The sequence below is a fragment of the Panthera leo genome, chromosome A3 (genome assembly GCF_018350215.1).
Source record: "Panthera leo isolate Ple1 chromosome A3, P.leo_Ple1_pat1.1, whole genome shotgun sequence".
Taxonomy (NCBI): Eukaryota; Metazoa; Chordata; class Mammalia; order Carnivora; family Felidae; genus Panthera; species Panthera leo.
This window is the reverse complement of record NC_056681.1, coordinates 5,633,743-5,644,478: the sequence shown is the minus strand read 5'-3', so window position 1 is coordinate 5,644,478 and position 10,736 is coordinate 5,633,743. Positions and strand designations below refer to the sequence as shown.

General features: G+C 51.3%; 1 protein-coding gene across 2 annotated transcripts in view; it reads right to left on the bottom strand.

The window, feature by feature from the left end:
• Positions 1–1,240: 1,240 nt before the first annotated feature.
• The window catches only part of CTCFL (CCCTC-binding factor like), a 30,026-nt gene continuing 20,530 nt past the window's right edge, over positions 1,241–10,736 (bottom strand). For both annotated transcript variants that reach the window (XM_042930586.1, XM_042930587.1), the window contains exons 10-11: positions 6,516–6,639; positions 1,241–1,826 (exon numbers count right to left, since the gene is read on the bottom strand). In XM_042930586.1, the coding sequence (XP_042786520.1) occupies positions 1,672–1,826; positions 6,516–6,639 (279 nt within the window). In that variant the 3' untranslated portion in view covers positions 1,241–1,671. The remainder of the gene's footprint in view (positions 1,827–6,515; positions 6,640–10,736) is intronic.

The following is a 10,736-nucleotide window of genomic DNA, read 5'->3' as shown; positions in this document are numbered from 1 at the left end:
TTCCATAGTGGCTGCACCAGTTTACGTTCCCACCAAACAGCGCCCAAGGTTCCGGCTTCTCCACATCCACGTTTTTAAGAACCGCCATTCACGTAAAACAAAGAGAGCCATCTTGAGTCATTTCATTTTATTGAGTTATGCAAAACATCTTGAAACAACAGAGAGGAAGGAAGTGTTACAAGAGGTCAAATAGTCACAATGACGGCATGCAAGAGACCATAGGGTTCAAGTCTTACTATGCGAACTCAACTATTGTGCTGCCATGAAAAGAATGCCCTTCCCGCCGGAAAGTGCTTCCACGTTCCCGGGATACCGGGCTCTGGGCTTCGGAGAGCAGACCAGCATCTTAAGAATTTGGATTCAGGTCACCGATGGGAGGCGTTGCTTCCACAACGTACCCATGTATCAAATCATCATGATGTACATTTTTAGTATCTCCCAATTTTATCTGTCCATTCTATCTCAATCAAGCCAAGACACTGGAATTTGGGACCCGTATCAATGATGTTAAACTAAGGGGGGAAGTTCAGAGCAAAAGCAGCTGCTGAGCTAAGAAGAAAAGTATGAAAAATATATCACTCTGAAGGTGGGTATTAGTTACTTTTAGGTACTAACGAGGCATTTCGCTTAATGCTTGGCGTTGGGAAAAGCCTCATCAACTGGCGAAAGAGAAACGCTCCCCCGCCCGTCACGGGGCCTCACAGAGTATAAATTCTTTACAGGTACACATTTCATCACGTTTTCTTCTCTCTCTGCTAATTACTTAAAAAGTATAAACGAAGTAGTTTCAGCGAAACTGTTCGTCAAAAGAGAGACGAACTGACATGCTGGGCAGTGACAGTGAATGTCCAAAGGGAAAATTTCACACCCGCCAAAAAACATAATTTAGGAAGAATACAAGCTCTAAAACTGCACCTTGCTCGGTCACCAAACTAAAATAATTAGGCATCACTCTCTAATCCAGAGGTTGCCATTTTCCACTCGGTTATTTTTAAAACATTAAGATCTCTCTTGTGGAATTGAGAACGAATTGAAGGTATTATGGTGCCTTTGAATTTTATGGAAAATTCATTTGTATTTTAAAAAACGATATCAAACGAGTTGTTTAGGTTTAAAAACTCATGTTAGGACTATAACGGTGAGGGGAGCCTGGGTGGCTCAGTCAGTTAAGCGTCCGACTTCAGCCCAGGTCATGATCTTACGGTTCGTGGGTTCGAGCTCTGTAGCTTTGGATTCTGTGTCTCCCTCTCTCTCTCTCTCTCTCTCAAAAATTAATTAAAACTTAAAAAAAAGAAATGTAATGGTGAAAGTACCCAGCTTTGGCTGTTTGCTGAAGCACGAAATAGTCTAAGTGCTGCAAATACAGTAACTATTACAGCCCCAAATCACGGCCCCTTCATTGCAGGCCACCTCGGCAGGATCAAGCGAATGAATTCATCGGTTTGAGGTTTTATCCTCCAATTCAAGATTTGGGCCTTTTATAAAACACTTGCAGTGCTTTTTGTGTTTAAATATCCAGTCCAAAAAAACAGGCAAATAATTCTGGGCACTAACCTCACACTTGGGAAAAACCGAGACCGTCCATCGTCATGAGCTTGTTTCAAAGAACGTGCCGCAAAATTCGAACTTGTCGGAGAACGGACTGCTCCGAACGCGAACTGGGAAGCTCTGTCACTTGTCCATCATTTGGAGGATCATTTCACAGCTCCTGTCTTCGTCCAGGCCCTTGTTTCCGACCGCGACGCCTCCGTAACAGACTGGAACCGTCTCTCCCGGGTACTGCTTCACGCTCACAGCAGAGACCTCCTTAGTGGCGTCTTTTGGGGCTGGGGGGGGGGGGGGGAGGCAGAGTTTTGGCAAATTTAAAATAAAGTCCAAAAAATCAGTGCATCTACATTTTGGAAACAGTCCTTTGATTTGTAACATAGCAGCAAACGTTTTAGAAAATGATTCTTTCCATTTATAAGACAGAACACGTAATCTGATGGGACCTATGGGCGTGAAGTCAGGGGTTTCTGAACCTCAGCCCTCTATGCTTTTAGGGCTGGACCAATTCTCCACTGGGGGCCTGTCCTGTGCGTTGTGGTGTTTGGGGGCACACCTGGCCTCTACCCTCTGGAGGCCAGAAGAACGCTCCTCCTCACTTGGGACAACCGGACACGTTTCCGGGCACTGCCATACGTCTGCTGGGAAGCAGAAGAGGCCCCGCTGACAGCCACTGCTGTAGGTTGAGGGCAGATCCTACAGACCCAGATGGTGGCTGAGCCCCTCACCTGTCTCGCCTCAGTGCCCGTGGAACGACACCACCGAAAGGAAGACAGCCAGCAGCTCTCAGGGCACTCGTCCTTACTGCCAGGGAACTCGGGCAGAGTCGGCTGGGTGCACCCTGTGAGCCGCGCCCAGATCCACAACCAGCCCGCCCACCCTCCCGCGGCTTATAGCCAGCCCAACCCTGGGCGCTTAAAAATAGAAATCGCTGTAAATCCGAGGATTTTCATCCCTCTCCCTATTTCCCAAATTACTTCCCAAGAACACCCACGGAGCAGCAAAGAGCCCACGCCTACCGAAGCTTTACCTCCTGTCGGTTCAAGGTCATTTGAAGATGTGTTTGCTTGTGGTTTTTTTGGGGGTGGGGTGGGGAGTGTGGGGAGAGCAAGAAGACGGAGTTCTTACAAACACAAAGGAACTGCCACTTGCAAAGACCTACCCTGAAGAGCCAGGTGGCCGACAGCTGACCCACCGGCCCAGCGGAGTAGACGCCAGACCGTTATCTGGATAATACAGGTGTGAAACCTTTGATGTGCAAACAAAGTCGTAGTTTTTGCTAACATTCAGCTGGGTTACTTGTTTCAATTCACGCTTTGCTGGGGGTCCAACAGCTGACCATCCACAATATGAGGGGCGCCTGGGGGGCTCCGTCGGTTAAGCCTCCGACTTTGGCTCAGGTCCTGATCTCACGGCTCGTGAGTTCGAGCCCCGCGTCGGGCTCTGTGCTGACGGCTCGGAGCCTGGAACCTGCTTCGGATTCTGGGTCTCCCTCTCTCTCTGCCCCTCCCCCTGCTCGTGCTCTCTTTCTCTCTTTCTCTCTCTCAAAAATAAACATTAAAAAAAGTACGAAAAATGTTTTCATACGCGCCACGCGTCAAAGTAAACCCGGGAGGGCCTTCCTGTTTCCGTCCTTCTGGAAGGTGAGCGTGCCAGGCAGGCAGCATTCCCAGGTGCCCCTGGTGCCCAGGTGACCTGCTCCAACTGGTGTTCCTGTTCAAACACCAGCCCGAGCCCCAGCGGGAGGGGGCAGAGATGTGGACCTGCTTTTCACCCCTGTGACTTCACTCTTCGTTTATTTCCCGGCCAGTGTCCAGGAGGCTCGGGGTCAGCGCTGGCAGGGGCAGTCACCCAACCACGGGGGTCTGTGGCCAGCACGGAGGCTGTGACGCTCTAACTCTGCCCCACTGCAAACGGGTCACGGACCACGGGCGACATTTTCAAAAACCTTTAGTCCGTCCCCAATCATTTGATCTTCTAGGGAAGGCTTATTCGGATGAAATTTGGTCAAAGGTTTTTTAAGGACTTGGTTTACTAGATAATGAAAAGAAAATACTGCATTTAGGTATGAAGCGGGAGCCAGTGGGTGCCTAATTAACCGGGAAGTCATACATGTGTATGGACGCTTTAGGGTCTGTCCCAGTGGGAGCAAGGATCCCAGCAGCCTGGCCTCTGCATCTCTATACGGTGGTTGGAAGATCTGAGCTGGGTTTCACCTACTTGTCTTGTCCAGTAAAGGGCTGTGCTCATTTTTCGATCGTAAGTGGGAATGAATGAACCCTGCTCATGCCAGGCCCGCCTTGGAGGGGAGCTCAGTGCGGGTGGGAGTGGGCACTAAAGAAGCAGATAAATGTGACACTGAGCACCAGGTGGGGGTGTGCAAGGCAGAGACCCGGGCCCGGGGTGTATGTGAGGCGGGGCGACCTGGTCAAGGGTCAGAGCTGAGATCTTGGGGGTCCGTGGACAAGTTACCAGGAATGCTGGGCAAAGGAGAGGGTGAGTCTGGCCTGGCTGGAGTGGGGGGACCTGTATGGCTGGCAGCCTGGGAGGGTGGGGAGCGGCTGCCCACACCCAAGGCCCTGTCTTCAGAGCGCTGGTGCACAGAGAAGGGGTTCAGGTGGTGGGCAGCGAGGCCGGGGGACAGGTGCTGAGACGGGGTCCCGGACCTGGGGAGACAGGTGGACCCGGTCCACGGCAGCGGGGGAGGCGGCTGCCTGCGTGCCCTGGCTTCCAACACTAGCGTGGATCAGGGCTGCAGGAGAGAACAAGGCTGAGGGTGGGGGTGGGGGCAGCGGTGGGGTGTCAAGACTTCAGTTTTAGACGAACTGGGTTTGAGACAGCAGAGGGGAGACGCTCACGAGGCAGCGGGACATTCGCTCCCAGCCTCCGGAGGCTACGTGGGGGCTGCAGTCCCAGACCACCAGTGAGTGACCTGCCACGGGAGAGGGTGAGAGTCATGTATGCAGGTGCGGACGTGATACGGAGGTGGACCGAAGGCGAGAAAAACCGTGGGGAGGAGAAGAGGAGAAGGCGAGGTGGCTGGAGAAGCCAGAGAAAATTCCAGAAGGATGGATGCCTGTTGAGCAAGCAAGAGGGGAGAGGGTCAAGAGGGGGACCAGTCGGTGGCCCTATGGCTGCAGCAGGGAGAGGCCAGCGGGACGTGGTCACAGGGAGCCCCTGGTGACCCCAGTGGCGTGCTGGGGCCAGAGCCAGATGGAGGGACCCAGGAGGGGCGGGGGCGAGTCCGTGGTGAACGTGATGGGAGTTCTGTGGACCAGGAGGGGTGGGCGTCGTGCGGGGGTTCGTTTCTCCTTAGGCCTCTCGCGTGTGTTCCAGGCTGGCAGGCAGGCAGGAGGAGCTTCTCCAGCAGGAGAGGGAGGGGAAGTGTGGAGTCGGGAGCGGGGACAGGGTCACCGTGGGGCCTCACACCTGGGACAGGAGGGGCGGTGGCGCTCCTCGGGGAAACCACGGAAGGTGGTATTCATGACACCGTCAGTTTTATATCCATGCTGTGACCGTCACTTCCCTTCTGGGTCACCCCCCAAGCACCGCGGGCTGACCTGCCCCTGCTGCTGGAGAAGCCGGGGGCTGGTGGAGGAGGGCTGGAGCTCCGGCCCCCGTTAGGAAGACTCAGGAACACTGAGGAAGGCCTGAGCAGGCTGTAGAGCCCAGGTCAGGAGAACTCCAGCCCGGCTGTCCACGTTCCAAGCACGATGCGTAACTGTTTAGTACAAGTATATCTCAAACAGCGCATGGGATATACTCACGCTAAACACGTATTCACCGTTTACCCGAAATTCAAATTCGGCCGGGCCATTCCCTTATTGTACCAGGTGACTCTGAGGTAGGGAAAGGGCTGACTGCCATCCGCGGGAACATTCGCTGCTCGAGGATTGGGGCTGGGATCAAAATATAGGGGATTTTAGAAGAAGGAGGCCACGCAAACATTTTCCGTTTGTTTTTGCGGGAAGGTCGTGTGGTCTCAGTCTAGGATCTCTCCAGTTCTAGGATCCTCATGAAAGGAATAGAGGACGTAAACGGAACGCCTGCACAGAGAGCTAGGTCTGTCCCCTCGTGGAGCAGAACATCTTAGAGGGCAGGCTGGACTCAGGCCCATTTTGCTCTAACCTGGGAACCCACGTCGGCTCCCGGAGGCCAGACGATAAAGACCGTGATGCCCAGAGTGACCCCCCAAAGAGATACGTCCACATCCTAACCCCTGAAAGCTGTGAATGTAACCTTATGTCTTTGAAGATACGATGAAGTTAAGGGTCTCAAGAACAGATCATCCTGGCTTTCAGACAGGCTCTACATCCGGTGACAAGTGTCCTTAGAAAGACGACGAGAGACAGAAGAGGGAGGAAAGCCGTGCAAAGACACAGGCAGAGACTGGAGGGATGTGGCCATGGGCCAAGAGACCCCGGGAGCCACCAGAAGCTGGGAGAGGCAGGAGGGCATCGCTCCAGAACCTTCAGGAGGAAGACAACCTTTTCCCACACCTTGAGTTGGGACTTCTGGGCCCCAGAGCTAGGAGACAGTGAGCCTGTGATGCTCTGAGACACTCAGCGCGTGGCCATTTGCTGTAGCAGCCCCAGGACACCCACATGGCGCCCCAGAAGTTCCGCCAGGCAGAGGTGACAGGCCACGGGCTTCCAGAGGAGGACGGCCTTCAGCTTCGCTAGACTATCTGCCAGGAACCCCGGTGATGAGAGCCGTGGACGCCTCCTGGGGCTCTCTGCACCTGCACGAGTAATCGCTTCCACTTTGCCAATGACCCAGAGGGGGCAAACTGAAGTTCAACACCTGCCCGAGGTGGCAGGGAGCGGCAACAGGGCTGGGCCCAGGACCCTTCGGGGACAGGCACTTAGGGCTTCTGGGTGAATCCCCTGCACGGGACCACTCAGCACCTGGGAAGCGATAACAAGGAGATCATTCTCAAATTAAAACCCAGTTTGTTTAAAATGAGTTACCGTCTTCCTTTCCTGCCTCTTTCGGGACGGCCAGCTTTCTCCTCTTCACTCTTCTCACTTTGCCCGAGGCGGCCGGCTTTCCCTGGCCTGCATCACACTTCGCGGAATGTCTCTGCATATTATTCTGTCGGCGAGACGACACAGAGCACATGGGAGTCAGCATCACCGACGGAATGTCATTTCAAATTCCACGGTTAGAGACCCGGGTACGGGAAAATGGGGCAACATGTACCTGGTATATTCTTGCACAATAAAAGGTGGCTTTTAGGGGCCCCTGGGCGGCTCAGTCAGTTGAGCGTCCGACTTCGTCTCAGGTCAGGATCTCACAGTTCCTGAGTTCGAGCCCCGCGTCGGGCTCTGGGCTGACAGCTCGGAGCCTGGAGCCCGCTTCGGAGTCTGTGTCTCCCTCTCTCTCTGCCCCTCCCCTGCTCACGCTCTATCTCTCTCTCAAAAATAAATAAGCATTAAAAAAATTTTTTTTAAATAAAATAAAAGGGGACCCCTCTGTTGTGTTTAGGTCTAGCCAAATTTTTTTTTATCATAGAGGCCAATGAGAAGACAAAATCTGTTCTTCTAGAATGTGTCCCCTGTCCAAAGTGAGGTTTGATGTGGAGCCAGAAATTCAATAGATTGTCAATTTTCAGAAAATATGTAACATTCCATGTATATTTTACTGGCCTGCCAGCTCCTCTCCTGATCTACCATGCATGGGGTTATTTTTTTAATGTTTGTTTATTTTGAAAGAGGAGGGAGTGCCCAAGTAGGGGAGGAGCAGAGAGAGAGAGAGAGAGAGAGAGAATCCCAATGTGTGCTCTGAGCACACAGCCTGACTTGGGGTTCGATCTCACAAACTGTGAGGTCACGACCTGAGCCGAAATCGAGAGTCGAACACTTAACCGACAGAGTCACATGGTCACTTGCCCCCACAAGGGGTAACTGAATGTGTATATAACACTCAGAACTAAAAGGGAAGTCAGAGATTTCTCGGTCAAGACTATTCACCAATGTATTCTTACATGCGAACACTCAGGATGGTTTAAATAAGCTAGAAATTTTTCATTTGCAAAGTTCATATGCTAAAGTAAGAGACTGCTGATGTGCCATTCAATTTGCTGATTATATAAAACCTCCCCCCTAATTTCCACTGCAGCTTCAGTGGGTGCCCTACTGGACCGTGCTGGTTTATGGGCAGAAGGGGAAGGATTCACGTGTAAGGAGAAGGGGGATGTTACAGGTCATTTAAACTGGTTCCATTGCAGGTGGGAAAACAATGACCCAAGGGTTCAATCCAGCTGGCCAACTGGATTTTGTAAAGCAAGTTTTCTGGAAGACTGCCGTGTCTATTCATTCATGAATCGTCTGTCTATAGCTGTTTTGGGGGCTCCAACAGACTTGAGCAGTTGGGCCAGAAAATGGTCTGCGAAGCTGAAAATATTACTCCCGGCTCCATACAGAAGAACGCTGTCCAGTCCCTGGGTTTATATGATGACTGTGCACAAACTAAGCCTTCGGGGGCCACAGATTCGAGACTATGACGACAACAATGGCCCCTTCCCCAGCCAAGCACACACATACACGTGCACACACATATAGGTACACACACACACCATCTTCCTCCAAATTCACGAGGCTCCTGGCTAACGACTCCGGGCGTCGGTTTTGGATTAATAAGCAAAAACACGTCTAGCCTTTAAACAGTAAATGGGCTAAGATTTTAAGTAGACCGATATGACATTTAGATCAGTTGCGACTCAGAGGGCAGAGCGATAGGACAGACATGGGTCAGAGGAATGTTTCTCAAGAGAGGAGGGAGCCAGCATTCGGAATCCAGGGCACGGGTCCTTTACTGGGGAGGCAGGGGGCCTTGCCCTATGGCATTCAGGCACGGAGATACACTTGACTGTTGCGTGTTAAAGAATGGAAGTTTGCGAGTGATTTACTTTCTAGAAATTAAATTGGATTCAAATATCCCGAGAGGCACTTATTTACTTTTAAAGACTTCGTATTTTAAAGCAGATTTAGGTTCATGGCGCGTCTGGGAGGGAGGTCAGAGATTTCCCTTATACCCCTGCCCCCACCGGCACAGCCTCCCCCCCATTATCAGCACCCCCACCAGAACCGGGGGTACATTTGTTACAACCGATGAACTTCCTTGGACACGTCATAATCGCCCAAAGTCCACGGTTTACACGAGGGTTCCTTCTTGGTGTTGTTCATTCTGTGCATTTGGACAAGCGTACAATGGCAAGTACCTACTGTTCTGGTATCACACAGGTTGGTTTCACTGCCCTAAAAAACCCTCCGTGCTCCATCTGTTCATCCCTGCTCCCCAACCCCTGGAAACCACGATCTTTTTACGGTCTCCACAGTTGTGCTTTTTCCAGAACGTCGCATCATTGGAATCATAGCGCATACCCTTTCCAGATTGGCTTCGTTCACTTAGTGATACGCGCTTAAGGTTCCTCCCTGTCTTCATGGCTGCATGGCTTGATGGCTCATTTCTTCTCAGCCCTGGATAACACTCCATCGTCTGGATGGACCACAGTCCACGTATCCATCACCTACCGGAAGGTGTCTTGGCTGCTTCCGACTTTTGCCAGTTAGGAATAAGGCTGCTACGAACACCCATGTGTGGGTTTTTGCGTGGATTTACGTTTTCTACTCCTTCGGGTGAACAGGAGTGTGAGTGCTGGACCGTATGGTAAGACTACGTTTGGTTTTGTAAGAAACCATCAAACTCTTCCCAAGAGGCCGTGCCACGTCGCATTCCCACCAGCAACGAATGAGAGCTTGTGGTGTTCACATCCTCGCCGACATCTGGGGTCGTCAGGGTTCCTGATTTGGGCCATTTTGATAGGTACGTGGTGGGGTCTCGTTCTAACTACATTTCCCTGATGACGTACGACGCAGAGCATGTTTTCACGGGCTTATCTGCCACCGGTGCGTCTTCTCGGGTGAGGGGTCTGTATGTAACAACGTCCTCGGCCCATTTGTTAACCGGGGTGTCTGTTTCCTTAGGATTTTAAGTTTTAAGAGCTCTTTGTGTATTCTGGACGACAGTCCTTCATCAGAGGTGACTTTGGCATATATCTTCTCCCTGTCTGTGGCGTGTCTTCTCCAATCAGAAATTGTTCAGTTTATTTTATTTTTAATTTTTTTAACTTTTTTTATTACTGAGAGACAGAGAGAGACAGAGCATGAGTGGAGCAGAGAGAGGAGGAGACACAGAATCCGAAGTAGGCTCCAGGTTCCGAGCTGTCAGCACAGAGCCCGACGCGGGGCTCGAACTCACAAACCACAAGATCATGACCCAAGGTGAACTCGGACGCCCAACCGACTGAGCCACCCAGGTGCCCCAGAAATTGTTCATTTTAGTGAAGGCCAGATCATCCATGATTTCTGTCATGGAGGGTGCCTTTGGTATTGTCTGTGAAAAGTCGCTACCACATCCAGGGTCATCTAGATTTTCTCTTATGTTACCCTCAGGAGTTTTATAGTCTTGCATTTTACATTTAGGTCTGTGACCCATTTTTTTAAATGTTTATTTATTTTGAGGTGGAGGAGAGACAGATTCCCAAGCGGGCTCCATGGTGATGGTACAGAGCACGACACAGGGCTCGAACTCACAAACCGTGAGATCATGACTTGAGCTGAAGCCAAGAATCATGCTTAACTGACTGAGCCGCCCTGGCGCCCTGGTCTGTAACCATTTTGAATTAATTTTTGTGAAAGGCATAAGGTTTCGGTCTAGGTTTTTTTCTTTTTTCCATGTGGATTCAAGTTCCTCTAGTACGTTGGCTGAAAAGGTGGTATTTTCTACATCGCATCACCTTTGCTCCTTTGTCAGAGATCGGCAGACTGTGTTCACGGGGTCTGTCTGGGCTCTCTGCTCCATCCATGTGTCTGTTCTTTCACTAACACACTCTGCTGTGATTACTCTAGCTTTATTATTATTATTTTTTATTTTTTTAACGTTGTTCATCTTTGAGAGATAGAGACAGAGCATGAGCAGGGAAGGGGCAGAGAGAGGGAGACACAGAATGCAAAGCAGGCTCCAAGCTCGGAGCTGTCAGTACAGAGCCCGATGCGGGGCTCGAACTCACGAACCACGAGATCATGACCTGAGCCGAAGTTGGATGCTCAACCGACTGAGCCACCCAGGTGCCCCATTACTCTAGCTTTATAGCGAGTCTTGAAGGCGGGCAGAGTCCTTCAACTTCG